General features: G+C 45.6%; 1 protein-coding gene across 1 annotated transcript in view; it reads left to right on the forward strand.

Moving 5' to 3' along the window:
* The window catches only part of PARM1 (prostate androgen-regulated mucin-like protein 1), a 113279-nt gene extending 94073 nt beyond the window's left edge, over positions 1 to 19206 (forward strand). Inside the window, exons 3-4 of the mRNA XM_036078001.2 lie at positions 2202 to 2280; positions 15359 to 19206. Coding sequence (XP_035933894.1) covers positions 2202 to 2280; positions 15359 to 15443 — 164 coding nt within the window. The 3' untranslated portion in view covers positions 15444 to 19206. The remainder of the gene's footprint in view (positions 1 to 2201; positions 2281 to 15358) is intronic.
* Positions 19207 to 21691: the final 2485 nt, after the last annotated feature.

The following is a 21691-nucleotide window of genomic DNA, read 5'->3' on the forward strand; positions in this document are numbered from 1 at the left end:
AGGCCCCCATCACCTTACCTTGCAGTCGTAATCCTCATTTCACAAGCTCTTAAAAGAGCTTTTAAGAGGCTTCAGTGAACTTTGAATTGTTCTAATTTCAGCACAGTTTGGAGGCCGTGAAGCTAAGTGCAGCCTTTCAAAGCAGGGGTGGAAGTTTTCCATAAGGGGATCTGACCTTGAACTTTCTCTACATCGATCGGATCTGCACATCTGAGCATACCGTGCCATAATTCTGTCTTTACGGTGGTAAAAAAAGGGGAAGAGAATTAACCTGATAATTACACGAATCTGGCTCTGAAGGGTTCCAGGAGCAAGGAGGTGGGCATGTGAGCGTCCACATGTGTGGAAGCTCTGAAATGGTGGAATGTGGTCAGCCTGTGTGGACACATCAAGCTCTGGCCTTAGCCTCAGTGTTAGTTAGCAGTGGACCTCTTTGGCTCTCTTTTAGAAATTCTAAACCAGCAGAGAGAGCATGGATGTTTGATGTAGCCTTCTTTCACTCAACTTTTGGGGAGTTACTAAAGAGTTAATAACTAGACTGATTTGCTTCTTAGCTCTGTTCTAATTCCTTTGGTGGAAGGGCTAATGAGAAGAACAATATACAAAAGCCATTCATAAGAGAGGGAAAGAAAGAAAAGGAGAAATGACAAAATAATCTACAAACGACAAGTCTCCAAAAATGTGGGGGCAGATCCATCACCCTTGAGATCCAGTACACGACAGGTGGGCACTGGGCCAGGACGGTACATTTTGGATAAGACTTCCATTCGGTGTACGTGGCACCTCATTTAATCCCTGCTAAAGTCATGTGGGCAGAGGGAGCAGCTCTTCTTTCTCGGTTGCTGCAGGTGAATGGCATGCGAGTCAGTGTTACCTAAATAGCCCATGCTACATACGCAGTGAATGATGGAGGCACACTTGAATCCACATATTCGGACTCCAGATCTCTGATGCTCTTTCCAGTGCGGTTAAGAGTCCCATTCATTTGTTGAAGTAGTAAACAGTTTCCCAGTGGCCTGAAAGAGTACATGGTGTCCCTAACACCAGGTTTAGTGCCAAAAAAGTCACTTTCACTATTAGGGGACAAGAGCCCAATTGATTCTTTGCATTTCTCAGGTAGAATAAAGCTGAAGTAAATACATTATTGGTCCAAAGCTCACACAAAAAAGAGTGTTGTGCTTCAAAGTAGTAATCTTGGGAAGCAGTATGGTTGTTCTTACAAGGCTACCTGCTCAAAGGGTTTTTAACTGCCCATTAATAGTTGCCTTTGGAGCCAGATTTCAAATTACACAATAAAACATTCATGTTACTTTATAATTACACCTGGTAATTTCCATACACAGAAAATAGTGTTACCTCTCAGACCAGACCGTAGTTTTACACTAAACTTGACTTTCTTCTCTACAAAATCAAATTTACCTTTCGAGGATGAAAACTCAACACACTTCCCAAAAAGGAGTTTTTTAAAAAAATGCTTTGACTTGATGGCATCATTAAAATGAGTGCATCTCCTACCAAGATGATCCTTTTGAAGTGGACACTGCTGATACAGCTGTGTGGTTCTGGTTTATTTAAAAACCAACCACTTACTTTGTAGTGACCCTTGAATAAAACATCCCAAGCCTCCCAAGATCTCCCGAGGGTAGAGAGAGGAGCCAGAGCCTATAAAAGAAGAAAATAGGATGTCGGGAGGTTTGCAGTGTGTCCCCCCCCCCCACCCCCCCCCCGCCACCAGCGACAGCAGCAGCAAACGGCCTGCTGTCATTCTTAAAACAACAAATATCACTGGAGACTGTTTTCGGAACTCCAGGCCAGCCACACGGTCTTAATAAAGTTGGCCATTTACCCAATCTCTCAGAGCCTGAGGAGCATATTGGTAACAGAATTAAGATCCTGGGTTTTGGGAAGCCTGGGTGGCTCAGTCGTCAAGCATCTGCCTTCGGCTCAGGTCATGATCCTGGGGTCCTGGGATCGAGTCCCGCATCAGGCTCCTTGCTCAGCAGGGAGTCTGCTTCTCTCCTGCCTGCCGTTCCCCCCCTGCTTGTGTTCTCTCTCTCTCTGTGTCAAATAAATAAATAAAATCTTTAAAAAAAAAAAAAAAGAAAAGATCCTGGGTTTCGTTCTGGCTCTGACTTCTGTGCAGACCGATGGAAGTGAATGCCCTTGCTTCATCTTCTCCCTCTGCCTCTCCTCCCCTGCAGGCAGCATCGCCGCCATTACGGTGACGGTCATTGCCGTGGTGTTGTTGGTGTTTGGAGTCGCAGCGTATCTGAAGATCAGGTGAGACGCACCTTACTCTTCCTTACGGAGAAAAGGGTTCCATTTTGTCAGGCTGCGGGCTGAGAGCTGGTTTGCTGAGGGCTTGTGTCCTGATAAGCACCTGAGCTCTTGGGAATGCTGGTAGGGATGCAGCAATGGCCGTCGTAGTGCGCGCTGGACAGGAACCCATGGTGCGGTGTTTGAACCTTGGCAACGCAGAAGAAATAAGTGGATGTATACAGCATGATGATGGAAGGAGAATGGACCTGCAGTCAGGAGACGGAGGCTGTGGCCCTCTGCCCTTAACTCCCCTCCTCACCCTGAGAAAGCCACATGCCCCCCGAACCTCAGGTTCTTCATCTGGGAGATGGGGTGGAGGCTCAGTGGTTCGTAAATACTGATGTTCGGAATACCACTGTGTGGATGTGTGCCCAGTCTGTAAGGAGGTTTTCACTGATTCTAAAGCAAAATGTTGAAAATACAAGGAAAGTGTAGTGTTTTCAGGGCGCCTGGGTGGCTCAGTCATTAAGCGTCTGCCTTCGGCTCAGGTGATGTTCTCAGGGTCCTGGGATCGAGTCCCGCCTTGGGCTCCCTATTCAGCAGGGAGCCTGCTTCTCACTCTCCCTCTGCTCCTCCCCTCTGCTTGTGCTCGTTCTCTCTGTTTCTCAAATAAATAAAAAATCTTAAAAAAAAAGAAAAAAGAAAAGAAAGTATAGTGTTTTCTATAAAATTAGATTCCCCCCCTGAGATTATGTCCTTATATTTTTGGCTTTAAAATATCTCATCTTTTATGAAATGAAGGTGATCACGGATGGCAGCTGAGTTTTTACTTGCTTTAGCTAAATAGAAAGTTGCAACAGTCTGTGAGCCCCCAATTTTGTTGTCTACTGCTTCGTGAAATCCCAAAGGCTCAAAAACCACATTACTTACCCTGAGGCTCCTTACAGCTGGAACATGCCTAATGGCAAGTGTCAGTCTTATTTGCCAGTCTGTGCAGGGCCTCTAACAAGGGACAAAAGGCCATGTGCCACCATGAGCACAGCCACTCTCTGACCTCCTCCCATGGCTGGGGCCATCTTTACGGTAGCTCCGGGCAGACCCTGTCATTCCGTCCCTTAAAAGCCCCCGGTGACGGGGCGCCTGGGTGGCTCAGATGGTTAAACGTCTGCCTTCAGCTCAGGTCATGATCCCAGGGTCCTGGGATCGAGTCCCGCATCAGGCTCCCTCCTCAGCGGGAGCCTGCTTCTCCCTCTCCCTCTCTCTCTCCCTGTCTCTTATGAATAAATAAATAAAATCTTTAAAAAAAAAAAAAAAGCCCCCGGTGGCTTCCCCCTGTACTTAGAGAATTATTTTCTTTTTTAAAGATTTTATTTATTTATTTATTTGAGAGAGCGAGAATGAGAGAGAGAGAGAGAGCACATGAGAGGGGGTACGGTCAGAAGGAGAAGCACACTCCCTGCCGAAAGCAGGGAGCCCAATGTTGGACTCAATACCAGGCCTCCAGGATCATGACCTGAGCCGAAGGCAGTCGCTTAACCAACTGAGCCACCCAGGCGCCCCTGTACTTAGAATTAAATTCTAACCCCCCAGCTTGGCCCTCAAGGTCATTCATGGAGCCTGCCCTACCTTTTCTCATTCATCACTTCTCTCTCTCCATCTGAACCACCGAGTCGCAGTCACACAGGCTTTCTGTCCAATTCTTAGAACGTGCCAGGCTCTTTTTCTCTCCAGGCCCTTGGCCCTTGCCCGACCCTGTCTCTGAAGGCTTTTCTTCTAGCTCTTTCTCATGCAAGGTTTTCACATCACATCCTCCAGAAGACTTCCCTTCCAGTTTGGTGCCTCATTACTTTTGTTCTGGCTACCACCACTGTTTATTATTTTATTCATTGTTTCATATATTTGTTTACTTGTTTATTATCTCTTTTCCCCACACAAAAAATGCTAAGCTCCATGAGGACCCAGACTTTGTGAGCACAACACTGGGTGCAAAGATGCTCAATAAACTGAATAAGTAAACAACGTGTTTATCATCTCTGCCGCACATTCCCTTTGCTGCCCTCTCTCATCTCCTCTGCTCACCCCAGCCCAAACCAACACCCACCAGGAACCTCTCCCATGCTCTTTCCCTTTTACCTCCCTCCATCTTTTGTTCTAAATTGTGCACCAGCTCAATCTAATGATGGTGTCAAGTCTGAGAATGCCTCGTGATATCACCAGTACCTAAGGTACAAAGAACAGGAAAGCCAGGTTTCAAAGAGAAATTGGAATTAAAGGGCCAGCGTTACCTGTATCTAAAAGCCTTTATGAAAGCATCCTTGTCTCCTTCATTGCTTAAAACATCTCTTTTCTTCACTAAGTCTGTATTTCCTTGACCAAAAACTTAATTTTATGAATTATATCTTACTAAATGGTACACTTTTCAGTCCATTTCATTACTAGTTTATCACTGCAGATACGCTGTTTTCATTAGGAGTTAAATTGGCTTTTATGAGCTAGTCTGGAACCCTCATTCCCACTTTGTGTTGGGGTGGGAGGAGGCAAAAGTGGAACTTACGGATGAACTTTAGAATCACTCTGCAGTCACAGTGGTGAGTTTCTGAAGGGCTGGGTCACAAAAAATATGACCTCCACTGAAATGTGGAGTGGAATAGAAATGCTTTCCTCTTGCCACACACTTGCCAAAAATGATCTTTGTCTTGACTCCAGGCAAGAATTCAGGTTTACCATCTCAAACCACTGCCTAATCTATAGGCAGTCTAGAACAGTGGTTAAGAATTCAGACTCCTTGGGGCGCCTGGGTGGCTCAGTCAGTTAAGCATCTTGCCTTCGGCTCAGGTCATGATCTCGGGGTCCTGGGATCGAGCCCCGCATCGGGCTCCCTGCTCAGGGGGGAGTCTGCCTCTCCCCCTGCCTCTCACTTATTCTCTATCTCTCTCTCTCTCTCAAATAAATAAATAAAATCTTAAAAAAAAAGAATTCAGACTCCAGAAACCAGGAGGCCTCAGTTGGAATCCAAGCTCTACCAGTTTTCAGCAGGTTCTAGTGTGACCTGAGCATGTCACAGAGCTTCACTAAACCTCACTTCTCCTTCCCGTGTAAGATGGGGGCCATAATATTAACTACTTGGTAGCATTGTTGGGAAAATTAATGGACACTGCTTCCCAAGTACATAGCACGGCCATCAGCACCAGCATCATCAAAGAGGTCACCGAGAAGGAAGGGCCCCCAGGAAGACAGTTGCTTGACAGTTACTGAGTGTTAGCTATGGGCCAGGCCCTCCTCTGAGCACTGGGGTCCCACCAGTGATGTGACACAATCCTGCCATCACAGAACATACTGCATTTGGAATATTTTGTTAGCAGTTCATTAAAATCGGTTCTAATGAGTGCTGATTAAAATTGCATAACGTTTTATTTTAAAAATTTAAAGAGTGTTTTCTCCAGGCATTCTCAACACCAGATAAATTCAGTGAATGATTAAGATGAAGTAGTCACTGTTTCTCTCCCCCATATAGGTCCTCCCTCTTAAATGTAGAAAGGCCCCAGGGGGATAAGTTTAAGGTTGTTATTTTTCTTTGGGACTATAAATTTAAGGATGGATAAAGTGACCAGACCTCTGTTTAGAAACCCCCTAAGGAAAGCCCCTTTCTGCTGCTCTGATAATTATTTTGGCAAAATGATAACATAAGGAGGTTAAGAGCCCTCACGAATATTAAGGCTATGCCAAAACCCTTTCGAGTGTTATTTTGCCAGATTCTTGGAAAGCCCCACTTATCATTCATCAAAAATACATCTGGATCAATTGACAAACATGTGTGTGTGTGTGTGTGCGTGCGCGTGCATGTGTACCTAGGGTTAGGTTTTCCCTTGGCTGCAAGTTTATTGCATTCCTATCATCCCAGACTTCTGAGAACAGTAACATGACAAGAGGTCTGTCTTCTGTGGTCCTTCAGCTCACTTGGCTGGAGCAGCAAGTGACTGAAATCACAACCCAGGAGGGAACCATTTCTGGCCTGCAGCCAGTGGGCTATCAGCCTGGCCCAGCCAGGGTCCCTAAAAAAGCAAAAGAAGAGTCTGCTTCAAAGGGCAGCCCCACAACCAGGAGAAGAGCATGTCTTGTAAGCTCTGCTAACTGGCTCAGTCGGTTCACCTTTTCCCAAATCCTGATTCCCTCTGAAGGCATGGGCCGCCTCCACCATCTATTTCCACACTCCTATTCTTCTGGGACCTGTGACCCCTAGTTCTGTCACAATATCCCCTGCCTAGAGAACCACCTCCTTCTGTCACTAAGCCACTGTTGGAAGTGACTTATAAACACGAACTGCCCTGAGCCTCCTGGGGCTCTTCTCCATCAGCGACCCCACATCTTCACTGGCGGTGGTGTGGCGAGGAAGGAGGAGAGTGGGCTTTGCGGTCAGGTTTAACACGGACCCTTCTCCTTACTGGTTAGGGGGCCTTGGGCAAATTATAATCTCCCTGATCCTTAATTTCTTCATCTGCAAAAATAGAGTGGATAACACCTCTCAAGGTTGTTTTGAAGATGAAATGGAGTAATGAAGGTAGAGCACCTGGTGGTTAAGAACATGTACTCTAAGCAAATTTATTAATCACTGTGATCAGTTTTATAGTTCTATGAGTATAACTATATATAATTGTGTTAGTATTACGGTACTAACTCAGGTTAGGTAATACTAATACCTAACTAATCCTATACCTAATACCGAACTCGGGATCGCTACAAGGATTAAGTTATAATACAGATAAACATTCAGCGCCAGGTGCAAGGTGAGGGCAGAGGAGGGGCTAAAGCCTGTCATCATAATTGTTGTTACAACAGTACTTGCTACCTCGGTGCTCAATTAGATGGTCGCAGCGGACAGTCCCATTCACTAGGCATTGGGGATTCAGAGAGGGGAGGGGGAAGATGACACAGCAGCTCAGGTTTCTAACTACGCCCCGATGGGCAGATGTCCACGTTCCCTTTGATGGTTTCGGTTGTGTTGTCTTCCACATGCCTATGAGGCTGCGTCCATGTTATAGGTTCGTAAGCAGAAACTACTTCTGAGCAGTCTTGATTCCAAGGCTTATTTGCAACTTGAAAAGAAAGCAAAAGCCCTGCCTGCCTCTTGCAGAAGGGTGTCTTCAATTCGTGCTGATTGAAGAATGAGGTAAGTCGGTTTTGTTTTTGTTTAAATGGGCTCAAGACTGTTCTGCCAGAAGATAATCCCCTGCGCGGGAGACCGTATCTGCTATCGCCAGCAATGTGGATGCCGCTATAATTAGGTGTGGGTAACCCAGGAGGACAACACGGGCTGTTCCCGTCACAAAAATAAATGTGATCTTGATTTATAGACACAACAGGGCCTGGCTCGTAAGGCATTTTGTTAGAAGTCACCTGTTCTGCTTTAAGTCTTCCAGTGATTACATTTTATACAACTGGATGCCTTTTGGTTGTTGGTAGGTTTAAAGAGTTAGCCCAGCCAACCATTAAGTCTAAGATCTTCTAGAATTTGTTACTGACAGGCTGACTTTTTAGATCAGCTTTTGGCATTCTGTAGGTCCAGCTGACTTGATTCTCTAGCTCAATGGTTCTGAAACGTTAATGTGCATAAGAATCAATGGGGGAGCTTATTATAAACACAGTTTCCTTTCAGGTGATGACTCGACAATGTTAGCAGCTTCTCCTGAATGTTCTCCTAAACCCAATTTAGTCATGTCCTAACTTATTTTGACAAAAATCTAAAAAAGGGGAAGATGCTTAGAGGTGATACTATACAAAGGCTTCATGAAGGAAGTAGGTCTTAAAAGAAATTAAATGAAAATGAAATTTAATTTAGTATCCTGGATTTTATCCGCAGGATGTGTCCATGGCTTATCTAGGCAAAGTTAGGTGCTCTTCTCTGCTAAACATTGGAAAAACAGCTTCGATGGATATTGGACAGCTCGTTGTCATGTTCCAACTTAGCATATTTATGCTTAGCAATCAATTTTACCCACTTATAGGCCAATATCAATCTGTGAAAACATGTGGGATTAGCAAATACCAGTCTATAGAAATGTTTATCATTGAAAAAAATCTGTATTTATATCTGAACTCACTTATATAACCCATTCATCACTTTTTCTCCTTCAAGTGTCTAGTGCGTTCCTCATGGCCATTGTCCCTGTTCACAGATCTGTCATCATGGGTCTTTAGAAGAAATACATTTCAAGACAGTCCCCCGCAAAACAAACAAACAAAAAATCACAGTTTCCTGGGGGTGGTCCCCATAGGTTCTGACGCGGTGTGGCAGCTCACAGGTGAGGACAATGCTGCAGGCTGTGAAAACCATATTGAGTAACCCTGATCTACCTCTGTCCGCCAACACTCCCCCCACACACACTATAGATATGGCACCCCCACTGTTCCGTGTCTCGGCTACTTTGGACATGCTGATCCCCCTGCTAGAGGTGTTTGGTTCATCTCTTTTTTTAATCTGGCTAATTCCAAATTGTCTAGCATGAAAGAGATGCTCTCCGGGAAGCCTCCTCCCCACCATCTCCACGGGGAGCCCCTTACTGCAAGCTTCTCCTTTGTATGACTCAGTTCCCTATCCTGGAATCACTGCCTTGTCAGTCTGCTCCACTAGAAGGATAAAAAGCCCCTCGCAATACCATTCATTCCTGGCGGAGTGAATGATTCTGGGTAGCAAAATTTGGGGTACAGCAGCAGTGTTCATTTATTCCAAATAGGGGGAAATGGGGTTTAGAGAAGGGGGAGCTTGTGGGAACCTGTTAAAACCATATACTTTCATTAGTCACCTCGTGACTCTGAACTTCTTTACAAATAAACAGGTGTTTCAATATGTGGGCCTCTTCTGTGATGAGTGTCTGCCAGGATGATACTGGCAGATAATTTTAAAATAGAGAACAAACAAATTTCATCTACTCCTTCAAAGTAAAGGTGATTATTTATAGATAAATTCAAAAGTAACTGCTCTTTAAAAGAAACCCAGACTGTGAACAGAAGACCTTGAAAATGAATGATTGGAATGTTTCCATCATTGGGATTTGGGTACAAAGACAGGACTGATAGGTTTCCTAAGTTATGATCCTCATTCTGCCACCGACTTGGTACAGTCGCTGTAAATTCACCCCTCGTGGTCACAGCTTTCTTAGCCTCAGAACGTTGCTGATCGTGTTCCTTTCCCAGTTTGGACAAATGTGACATGGCTATATAAGATGTCACTATCAAGGGAAGCGGGGTGAAGGGCATATGGGAATTCTTTGTACCATCTTTGCAATTTTTCTATAAATCTAAAATCATTCCCATAATTAAATAATTTACTTTGAAACAATTACAGTTCAGTAGCTATCACACAGATATGTTGTTTGCTGCTTCCTCAGAGCCTCTGCGCTTTCTGTTCTCTCTGCATGGTTTACCTCAGGCATCCACGTGGCTCATCCCACACCTCTTTCACCTGTCTGTTCAAATGTCATTTTAGTGAGACTTTTTTCTGATCACCATATTCCTAAGGACAATCCCCACCTCCCATGTGGAACTCCTCATTCCCCTCTGTTGCTCTGCTGTCCTCTACTGCACAGATTACCTTCTGCCATATTATTTTTCATGTCTTATCTGTTGTGCCTGCCCCCACTGGAACGTAAGGTCCCTTAGGACAGGGGTTTTGGGGGCGCCTGGGTGGCTCAGTTGGTTAAGCGGCTGCCTTCAGCTCAGGTCATGATCCTGGGGTCCTGGGATGGAGCCCCACATCGGGCTCCCTGCTCAGCGGAGAGCCTGCTTCTCCCTCTCCCTCTGCCTGCCACTTTGCCTACTTGTGCTCTCTCTCTCTATCTCTCTGTCAAATAAATAAATAAAATCTTAAAAAAAAAAAAAAAGGACAGGGGTTTTGGTCTGTTTAGCTCACTGAAGTATCTCTCAGCCCCTGAATAGGGCCTAACAGGTTGTAAGGTTTCAGTGAATCTTTAAATGAAAGGAACCAGGCAGGGAAATGACAGAGAAAGCAAGCCACCCAACAGAAACAAAGGAGACCATGGCAACTGTACCAAACTGGCTTCGCAAATGGATGATAAGAGTCTGAAGGCTTAATTACCAGTGACTAATGAGTACGTTAGGCTGTGTTTTCCCAGCACTAAGCCATATCTTTTTCATCTTTATGCCCCTCCTTCTTAGCACATAATAAGAGCTCACAATTGAATGGCAAGACTCACTTGACTCGAGAGGAGAGAACTTGGGGGGTGTCACAATAAGCAAAGCTGGAGCCTAGAGGGAGATCGGGGCTTGACCCTTGTAAAGGAGAAGACATTTTCTCAAACAAGTGTGTGTCGACACAAGGGAAGTAAGACACTTCATTCATTTTCTTTTCTTTTTTTTTGAAAGATTTTATTTATTTGACAGAGAGAGACACAGCAAGAGAGAGAGAGAGAGAGAGCACAAGCAGGGGGTGTGGGAGAGGGATAAGCAGGCTTCCCACTGAGCAGGGAGCCCGACGCAGGGCTCGATCCCAGGACCCTGGGATCATGACCTGAGCCGAAGGCAGACGCTTAGTGACTGAGCCACCCAGGCGTCCTTCGTTCATTTTCAAAGACGTTTGGGTTCCATTAAGTATCGATGCTGCAGTTATCTTAAAATAGGTACCATTGTGCAGTTGTGGGGAAGGCCTCCAACCGCAGATGTCTTCACTGCATGTCCCAGTTGTCACAGGCCATCAGCAATTAGGGACGAGGTGAGTAGGAAGGGCTGCTTCCTGTTAGAGCAAAGCCATTTGAGAAGGAAGCCATGAGGCCAGGGCTTGACACAAATCACTCCCTATTTTGTTCCCCCAGGTTCTGCTTTTAGCTCACGAACCCATACGGTAGCAGCAGCATGGGGCTCACAGCACAGGACCATTGATTAACTGTGAGCTCTGTGCTGAGGGCTTTAAAGCCACATCATTGCCTCAGAGAAATGCAGAATTCTCTTTCCTCTTGCTATAATTAAGGTCAAAATGGTGGCTCTGACCCTTTGTACTCTTTAGCAATATTTTCACCCTGCCCCAGTTATATTACGCAGTGAATTGCCCCAGACCATACGAATCCCTGCTGGTATCGACCAAGCAAACTCTGTCTATGCTATTTATGTGTACCTGATGTAAGCCCACATCATCAAGTACGAAAGAACCACTGCCTCAAGAGCAACGTGTGAGATGTTCTGAGAATTCAAAGAAAAGTCAGAGGCAGCCTGCCCCCAAGAGGTTTACCATCTATGGGAGCCGCAGCGCAGCGAAGAGGAAACGTAGCTATGTTGGATGGTGCCAGTCTTGACAAAGAAATTGAGTAGACAAAACTGTTCTGGGGCGCCTGGGTGGCTCAGACGTTAAGCGTCTGCCTTCGGCTCAGGTCATGATCCCAGGGTCCTGGGATCGAGTCCCACATCGGGCTCCCTGCTCGGCAGGAAGCCTGCTTCTCCCTCTCCCGCTCCCCCTGCTTGTGTTCCCTCTCTCGCTGTGTCTCTCTCTGTCAAATAAATAAATAAAATTAAAAAAAAAAAAAAAACTGTTCTGATCTGGTGATGATGCCATTCATACCGACTGCTCTTCCAAGGGAAATGAGATGAAGCAGTGTTGCAGAAGAGAGCCGGGAGACCCAGATTTCAGTACCAGCTCTGCCTTTAAGTCATGTGCACACGGGCATCTAGATTCCTCGCGCCCCACTTTCCTTATCTCGAGGGTGAGTTTGTTTGCCCCTCGTGGACTCCACAAGTACCAATCTGAAAACCGCCCCATCGCCATCTAAGACGTGCATGATTTAAGAAGTTCTGACCTAGAGAGACAGTTTAAAAGGATCATTAGTTATTCTCCTCTTTTTTTTAATTTTTTAATTTTATTTTTATTTTTTTATTATCATGCTCAGTTCGCCAGCATATAGTACATCACTAGTTTTTCATGTAGTGTTCAGTGATTCATTAGTTGCGTGTAACACCCAGTGCTCATCACATCACATGCCCTCCTTAGTGCCCATCACCCTGTCACCCTATCCCCCCACCCACCTCCCTTCTGTAACCCTCAGTTTGTTTCCCAGAGTCCAGAGTCTCTTATTCTCCTCTTAACTCACATACACACACACACACACACACACACACACACACACACACACAAACGTGTTTGTCTTCCTCTCTTTCCAGTATTAGAGGATTGATGCAAACCTGGCTTGCATCCCAGCACACCCAATTCTTCTTGCTTAGGCTCATTAATATATTAAAACAAGCCCTCCAGCTTCAGTACATTCCCAAATAGGGCTTATCTATAGCTTTTGCTTCACTTTGCTCAGTTATTGGTATTGTGCTCAACTCCCTGTACATTCCAACAAGAAGGCAAAGAAAAATGAAAGTAAAGATCCCCCCTTTCCTTTCATTTTTCTAGTATTCATATAGTGAACGTCTCTTATAATACAGCAGATTCAGGTACAGCTCTGATCAAATACTCTTGCCCGGACAAACTGTAAGCAGGAAAACCCAATGACCAAGAAATTTTTAATCCTCTGACCCCACTCCAGCATAATGCTTTAAAAAAAATTCAAATACTAATATAAGAAACTGGTTTTATAACTGTGCCCGTAGTGTGGTTTCAGGAGTTCCTGATGGAAGGGAGGCTTGCTTTTCCCTCCATGCCCTTTTCCACTCTTTGCAGATAGGCCCTGTGCTTGTGTAAGTTTCATTATAATAAAATTAAAAAGCGGTACTGGCCAGCATTTACTGTGCTTTTACTATGTGCCAAGGCTTTTATAGGCATTACCTCATTTAATCCTCCCACCAGCCCTAACACATTTTAAGTTTCTCCAGTTTATAGATGGAGAAACGGGGGATTAAAAACATATTCAAGGACATACATCTGTTGACCCAACTGATACTTCTTGGGGATAAAATTATATGATAGATAATAAAATGCTGCAAGAAGTTATATTACCATACAAAGGCGAGGCAGGAGTACCCTATCAATAAAGGAACAGGTTTATTAGGTAGCTGTTGGCCAGGCTTGCAACGGTAAGTCATGCTAAAATTTAGGCTCGGCTCCAGTCATACAATCCCCAGGATTTTACTTGTTCATTCTCTAGCTTCCATTGCTCAACCATCCTGTTGAAGGATTTGATTGAGGCTGGAGGTGTTAAATGTGGGGGAGGTGTTGGCGATGCGTGGCCAGTGACCTTGTTTACCAAAACTGGCCTCCCCTCTTCCCGGCGATCAGAAGATCAGTGGTGTATTATCTGTGGTCTCTGTCCTTCTCACACCCACAGAAATAAGTGGGCCTTTAGGGCAAACAAAGCATATTGTGGAACATCCTCAAATGTCCAGGTGCACAGCTGGGCCAGCTGAGCCAGCCCGCAGAAATTTGAGGACTAAGAATCTAAAACCAACTCAGCAAGGGCCTGATGCTTTGCAACAGATCATCTCTTTTCAAGTATCTGGCATATGGGAAGTAAGCTTCAGAAGAACAACAGCAGTTATTTTAACAACAGAAGTGTAACAAATGCTTTTTGTGCCTTTCAGATTGTGTTTTCATTTTGTTCAGGTTTCATATCGAGTTGAGACAATAATTAGGGGGCGTGGGCCCGTTTGTCAGTACTATATATAGCAGACGTGATCTCCAGTGGCAAGGTGTAATCATTCACACACGAACATGAACCTGAGAGCCATTCTATGTTCATTTTGTGATGTTCTCCTCATCCTGACAGTACTTTTAGCCATACAATGACTACAGTCCTCTCTGGGAAGCTCCCATCTTATGAACAGATTGGCTTTTTGGGATTTTTTTTTCCAATCACTGTTTCTTCCGCAAACATTTATTAAGAACTTACTATGTGCTAGATATTCTTCTAGGCATTGGAGATAGTGCCAAGAACAAACAAAGCCGTCACATCATCCATACTTAGAGTTTAGTCAGGGAAGGTGGCAATCACAAAATAAACAAGTAAATTATATAGTATGTTAGAAGGTGATGAGTACTTTGAGAAAATGAAGCCAGGAATGCTGGGAGTGGGGGGTGGGAGTTGCAAGTTAAACAGAGTTCCTGAGAGAGGCCTCACTGAGAAGGTGACATTCGTGCAAAGACTTGACAGAGGTGAAGGAAGGCGATCTGGAGGCCAGCTGTTCCAAGCTGAGGGAACAGTACATGCAAAGGCCCTGAGGCAAGAGTGTGCCAGACGTGATGGGGCGGAGCAAGGAGGTGTGGTTGGAGCAGAGGGAACAAGAAGGACTGGAATAGCAGCTGATGTGCTCAGAAAAATAACAGGGGCCAGATCCAGAGGGCTTTGCAAACCATCCTAATGATTTGGCTTTTACTCTGTGAGATAAGGAGCCACTCCATGGTTTTAAACAGAGGAGCGAAAACTATCTGATTTCAGTTTCTTACAGAAATAATACTAATTGTGAGACAGGTTCCCAGAATAACCAGTCAAAGCCTGTTAAACCCAAGTTGCCATTGAACTAAGGATGCTAATCAGACTCTGGGAAGCTCAGAGCACGGGATCTGGACCCAGGAGGTGAGAATCTGACTCATAGCTCACTGGGGTAACTTGGTACACGTCAAATCAACAGCTCGGAGAGAGAACTTCTCCCTGTCAGAGAAATAAGCAATACCCACCCATGGCCTTATTTTGCGGATCAAGTGAAAATGGAACACAGAAACACTGTGTAGGTTGTAAAACACGATATGCAGGTCAGGAGGGGTGGTGAGAGCAACAGTGGTTGTGGTGGCATCCTTATGATTCCTGGGAAAATTCAGTCCAGGACTGAAGTCAAATGCCAGGAATGCAACCTTCCCTTTGCTATTATTTCTTATTAAGGAGCCATAGGAATGGGTCCTCCTCCTTCTCCAGCACTAGAGGTCAAGTAGAGAGACAAGGACCCAGCTGATCTCAATGGAAGGGGCCAGCTGGCCTCCCACGTGAGCAGTCCTAACTTCCAGGGGTCTGTAGACTGGGGCCTCCAGGGCTGGCAGGTGGAAGAATCGGGTCTCCCCTCCTGCGGGCCCCGGAAGCCTCCCCCGCACAGGCTGCCAGGCATTCGGCTCCCCTCAGGCAGGCAACTTCTCCAGATAACCACAGCTCTCTGCTCCCCCCACCAGGCATTCCTCCTACGGAAGGCTTTTGGATGATCATGACTACGGATCCTGGGGCAACTACAACAATCCTCTGTACGACGACTCCTAACGAAGGAACGTGGCCAGGATGAGGAAGAACTGTTGTTTATTTATAAAGTGCTTTCCCAGTAGAATTAATACAAGTACCTGATATGCATTGAGCGACAATCTCTTAAGCCCTGTTTCATTGGTTTGATTGTTTTGTTTTCTTCCCTCTCCTCTGGCTGCTGTAACTTCCCCTTTCTGCAAAAAGAATCATTGTTTAAAGGTGAGTGGAGGCTTCTTTGCAGCTGAAATGGGCCAGCCTGGAGCCGGACCACCGTGGTGGAAGCTTCCGTACCCGCTGCAGGATCCACTGTAAGAGGGACTGAGGGCCAGGGATCGAGTCGTTCCGTCGGGGGCTACTTTTAGGGGAACTTTTTGTTGGTGGTATTTCTCAAACTTTTTAGTTAGGAAATTACATTCAATCTCAATGAGGGGAAAGGAAATGAGTACTGGGAGGACTTCCCCTGCAGGTGAGGGCGCAGGGGCTGCTCCGATTCCTTTTTAATCTCTGTTTGTATCTGCCAGGATGCCTGCTTGGCTCTGCGAGCGGGATCTCGGCTTCTTAACTGCCCAGTTAGTGGAGGAGAAAACCGGAAGGCACCCCAGGGAGGCCAGGAGGCCGAGGGACAGCTAGCATGTTGCTGTCAGATCGCAGCGTGCCCTCTACCTGTTCTCCCCTCCAGGCTGCCCATCTCTGCTCTGCTCGGGATGCCCGTTGTGGTCAGCCGCAGCCGGCTGGCATCTGGCCCCGGGGGCTCTCCGCAGGAGAAGGCTGGGAGAGGAGTTTAGTTAGAGAAGAGAAAGGGGGAGGCGTGGGAGGGAGCGAGCGCTGGGGCAATGGAGGAGGCTGGGAAGGGAGGGCACGGAGGACCACCTGGGGGAAACGAGAAATCAGCCCCCAATAACTAACAGAGATATCCACTGCTCTGAGGAACCTCTAGAAAGAATCCTTGCTTTATACCCACAAAACAGCTAGCTCACTGCCTTACTGTCGGTTGGATAACGGCTGTAGACTGTTTTGTAAAAAACTGTGAAGGCATTAGTCTATCTGTGGTTGCTCAGTGAGGCATTTCCATAGGAAACAGACACCATGATTAATCCATTTATTCTTCCTGTTCACTTACCTTACTAATTCTGCCCTCTAATTAACGAACACTCCCAGGTACATGGTCTTCAAATCCTAGATCTCGAATTTTGAAAAAGAACTGATATTGTTTGCAGATGGCCATTTACTGCAGTGGGTATCAACCGGCAGACAATTTTGCTCCCCAACGTTAGCCATTTAAAAATGTCTCGTGTCATTTTTGAGTGTCACAACCTGGGGGTGCCACTAGTAGATAGAGGCCATGGACGCGCTGAACATCCTACAATGCACAAGACAGCCCACTACAACAAAGAATTGCCTGGCCCAAAATGTCGGTAGTGCTGAGTTTAAGAAACCCTGGTTTCTTGAAATGCCCCTTGTGACAAAACAAGACACTCCCAGCTTAGTAACATTTATTATTTTTACCTAAATGAAATGATTTGTTAAATTGTTACCTAAGAAGTATTCAGTTTGTTGGCTGATGGGTTGTTTTGGCATGTGTGGTTGCCTTTTTATTTCTGTGTGTTCTCTAGATAGCTTTATTTCGTAGCTAGAACTCTATCCTCCTGAAACACCTGATGTTAGTAACCAGCATCTTGTGTCCTGATTGGAGTAGGAAACTTCACAGATTAGGAAGCATCCATTGGGTCCTGATTCGGAATACATTCTCTTGTCCTACAGTGTCCTACAGTGTCATAAAGAACTTGAAACTGGATCAATTTTTATTTCTAAACTTGGACCTGCTGCCATGGCTGTTCCCAGAAATCTGACCCTCAGCTCAACCTATCACTCGCTCTGGTCCAGCAAATTACTGACATGAAGACCACTGTTGCCACGCTGTTCGGACATGCTAGGAGCTGTGCCGCTCTCCACAGCCTGCCTTCCCACACTCTGAAATTATTCCTAAACTCCTTACATATCAAAGGAGAATGAGCAAGCCCCAGAGGTACTTTACAACAGGACCAGGTAATGAGAAGTAGGCTGTCAGGAAATCTGATTAGCTCTGATTATTAAAAAACAAACAAACAAACAAAATGGACATTCTCAGAAAAATGGCCAGGGATGACCCATGTTGCCCCCTCCGGCTGTGCTGGGCCTGATTAATTGTCTCTCTTCCCTATCCTCCCCCATTTATACAGCCTGTAGGCCTTCAGTTTAGCAAAGGACAATTCAATAAAAACAGGACATCCCTTTATTTTCTCCCTTGGCCACAAACATTTTGACAAAATGCCCATGAAACAGCTAGCTTTAGAGCGTTGCTCTCCTGGATGCTGCTCCTATTATGACCACAGACTCAGTAAGCATCTTCCCTTACCAGAGTCTTCTGTTGTGCAAGAGCACCTGATGGGTTTGTTGCTCCTATTAACTTCCAAATCCTTATGGCAAAGAGAGGGATCTGGGCCTAAAGCAAATGTATTCAGCAAGGTGACAGCTTCCCATAAAAAAACTCTAACCCTCCTTGTTATGGCAGTATAAAATACCTCCAGGGTGAACCTTATTTTGCCAAGTACTTTTTTTCTGAGTTGGCCAAAGAATTTGAACTGTATTCAACACATGTTGCTTGAAACACACACACACACACACACACACCTGAAATACATGCTGATAATTGATGTCAGGGAGATATTCTGTCCAGGTCTGCGCAAGGGAAATTGCTCCAGTGGATCTAAAAAACAACCACTTTCATCCAGGAATAGGACTAGTCATAAAGTGATAGACTGTCAGAGCAGGAAGGAGGCAAGCAGCCTCTTCTAGACCGTAGATTGCAAATGATGAAGAGTGGGATTCAACTTTGTTTTCTTTTCTCTTGGCCCCAGTGAAGTCTCCTGCCCTCCCTGGATGTCTGTCTTCGTTTCTTAAATGAGGGTGATGCTTTCATATTGACCTCAGCCCATGCTACCTCACAAATGTGTTGTGAGGATTCATGAAACGATGTCTACAGTGTTTTCAGTTTCTGGAGAAAAATATTTATAGACATCTTAAGTATTACATAGGTATATAAGTGATCTCAGTTTCAGTTTCTTGTTTGTAGTTATACTGGTGTGTTGTTTTGACTTAAATCTATAAAACAACAGCTGTATCTTGGCCACATCAGGCAGCTGTCCCAGCTCTGAGCTACCCCCCAGTGCACCTGACTGCAGGGTGAACCATGCCTGGGACCAGGAGAATGGTTTCCATCTCCAAATGAAAAGATGTCCCAGGACCTCGGTCTCACAGACTATTGAGTGAGGATCCAGAAGGTTAGGGTAATACAGGAGGGATACCGAGCACTGATAGCAGTAGGCCTCTGGCCTTCACCATCCTGAAGTCTTCTGAGTTCTTTGTGGAGTTGATTTTGGTTTGATGTCATCCGTTTGCCCTTCATCTTGCTTGCAAGGGTGCATGGTTCAATCCCTCGCGTATGGGAAATGAATTTTGCAACTGCGCCGTGTTGATTTGCACGTTTGATTCACCCTCTTTGCCTTTAACCTCTTTTTGGCAAACGAATGTACCATTTCAACTTTGATTTTAAAAGTGCTAGTTGGTACTGCTAAGAGTGCTAACCGAGAGACCAACGCCACATTGCTTTCTTGGGGTGAGTTAGCCAACATCATCCAACGACGGAAAGATGTGCAACTTCTTTGATATTTGATGTCATTGTATCTACATTTGTTGTAAGACATATTGCATACTAATTATATCGATTAAAGTTGTTAAAAGCTTGCATCTGACAGTGGTGACTCACATTTTGATATGTTTTGTTATTCAGGACATTCAGTTGATATGCTCCTATTAAGTACCCTTGACTTGTTCTTAAAGAAAATTTATCCCCCATCAATAAATAATATTTTCTGCACAGCGGGAAGGTCTCTCTGATCTCGAAACAGAATTGAAGGGTGTCAGAACTGAAGAAACTTTCCAAGCCGTCATTTTGCTCTTAACAATACATCATGTCTTCTAAAATAATTGTAAAAATAAACACTTTGATTCAATAAGTAGGCAGGGGTACAAAATCAAGTCATATTAAGGCATATCGGCATTAGTAGTACATTTGATACCTGCTTGTTTCATTCTCCTTCAAAAAAATTAAGTTCATCGTACCCATCCTGACAGTTAAAATAGCAAGCAATTTCAATCATTCGGAACATAATATCAACCCTCGGGAGCTAACCAAAGATTATTCTGATTCAGAAGAAAAGAGCAACGATAAAGCCCATGCACTTTGCAACACAGGGGAGGAATGGAAGCACCTGCGAGCTAGAGCGAGGTGATATGATGATTTGAAAACTTGAGGTCAGATTTAATAAGTTTAGGTGCCTGGTGTCCAGTGACACAGCATGGAGAATTGAATGGAAAGAGTCAAGAGGAAGAAAGAGGACCAGACGTGAAACAGACCCTTTCCTGATGATGATCCAGTCATCTCTGGAGGCCCTCCAAGGGCACAAAAGCAAGTAGCAACTCCATTATTCCAAGCTTGCCTGAACACAATCGGTTAGAAAGCACTTCAAATGTGCATGGAAAGAAAAGGCCTAATGATAATGTGTAGGGTTTACCTATTACGAATTATTGGGTCCAAAACAATATATTTTCCTACCCTGTAGCTTTTCCAAGTCAGATCATAGTATGTTTCAGGATTTAGTAACCTCGCTGCCATCTTTTACTCTCCTAAAGGTCGGCAGTACTCACCAATCACTGGCTATATTTTGATCTTTGTCAGAACGCGTCGAGATTGAAAAGTACTGAACAGATTGGGGGACAAAGCCTGTGAGAGGTATGCTCTCTTCTCTGAAAGGATCTAAACTTTGGCAAGTACAGAATGGGCTCCATTTACTGCACTAAAGCAGCATTAATTAGTTTGACTCAAGAAATGCATTGCGTTTCTATTTTAAGCAAGATACTGAATATTTACTATAAAACAGAAGGAATATAGTATCCAGTAGGAACTCTGGGTGCCTGCGGGCATTGTCTGATGCCATCCTGCCTCAACGTCATGGTCACTACACTCTCTCCATGTTACAGGTAGGGAAACTGAGGTTCCACGATATGAAACGCACGCCGGCGTGTACTGAATCCTTCTATGGACTCCATATCGAATAAGATGGGCCCTGCTCGCCACATATTTACAGCTGAGTCAGCAGCAGAGGTGGCATTCCAAGCAGGTCTGTCTGTCACCAAAGCCCTGGGTTATTTTCCACTCGAGGGACTGGTTTCTGATCTAAGTATAACCCAGTGCTCACACCTTCTACTAAAATGGGACCTTCCACCTCTTGCCAAGTCTCCCCTCAGCTATTTTAGGTGATCTCAAGGGGGTCTGGCATGCGGCCCAGAGCAAGCCCGGTCAGCTCCCAGGCACATGTCCCCTGCCAGGCACTGTTACCTTCCTGCCAGTTCACGCGGCCCTGCTGGGCTGTGTTCCCTGCCAAGGAAGAGGCTGCCTCCACCTCCCCCACTCTGTTAGAGCACCAGCACAGGCCCCGCTGCCTCCCCGAGGTGAGTGAAAACCTCTCCTAGCTTCTACCTGCAGCCTCCCCGCTCCCCGTAGGAGACCGGTGTGAGCCCCCAGCAGCCTGGACTAGAGATTCTGTCCTCAGAATCTCTTTCCCCTCTTGCCCTAAGGTTCCATTATTTCAAGAACGTGTCTTTCCTTGGTATCCTAACAATAATGATAGCTTATTCTCAGCTAACACTCAATATGAGCCAGATCCTGTTCTGAGCACTTTACCTGGATTAACATCCCTAGGAGGTAGATATTATTAATGCAGTATCCCCACTGTACAGATGAAAAAACTAAGGGCTGAGGGTGTAGAGACTTGTCCAAGGTCACGCAGCTCCTAAGTGCTGGGGCAGAATTCAAGTGCCAGCAGTCAGACTCGAGAGCCTGTGCTCTCCATCACCTCCACGAGCCCCCGCTCGGTGCCAGAGGTTCCTGCACACCCGCTCAGCCCGCCGTCAGACAGGCTCGTCCGTGTCTGAGCTCCGTGTGGCCACGGCTGGGCACCGAGCGCAGAAGCGAGCTCCCTCCCTGAAGGAAGGCTTCTGGCCTGGCCGACTCTGTGCTGCTTCTGTCTAGATTCTGGCGCTTCCAGACAAGGTCGCCCACCCAACAGCCCCCAGCTCGACAGCAGGCAACTCCAGGCTGACCTGTCCCTTGTCACCAGACCCACACAGTAGCTGTGGTGAGAGTGCAGAACACTCTCGTGTTCTCCCAC

The sequence above is a fragment of the Halichoerus grypus genome, chromosome 3 (genome assembly GCF_964656455.1).
Source record: "Halichoerus grypus chromosome 3, mHalGry1.hap1.1, whole genome shotgun sequence".
Lineage (NCBI taxonomy): Eukaryota > Metazoa > Chordata > Mammalia > Carnivora > Phocidae > Halichoerus > Halichoerus grypus.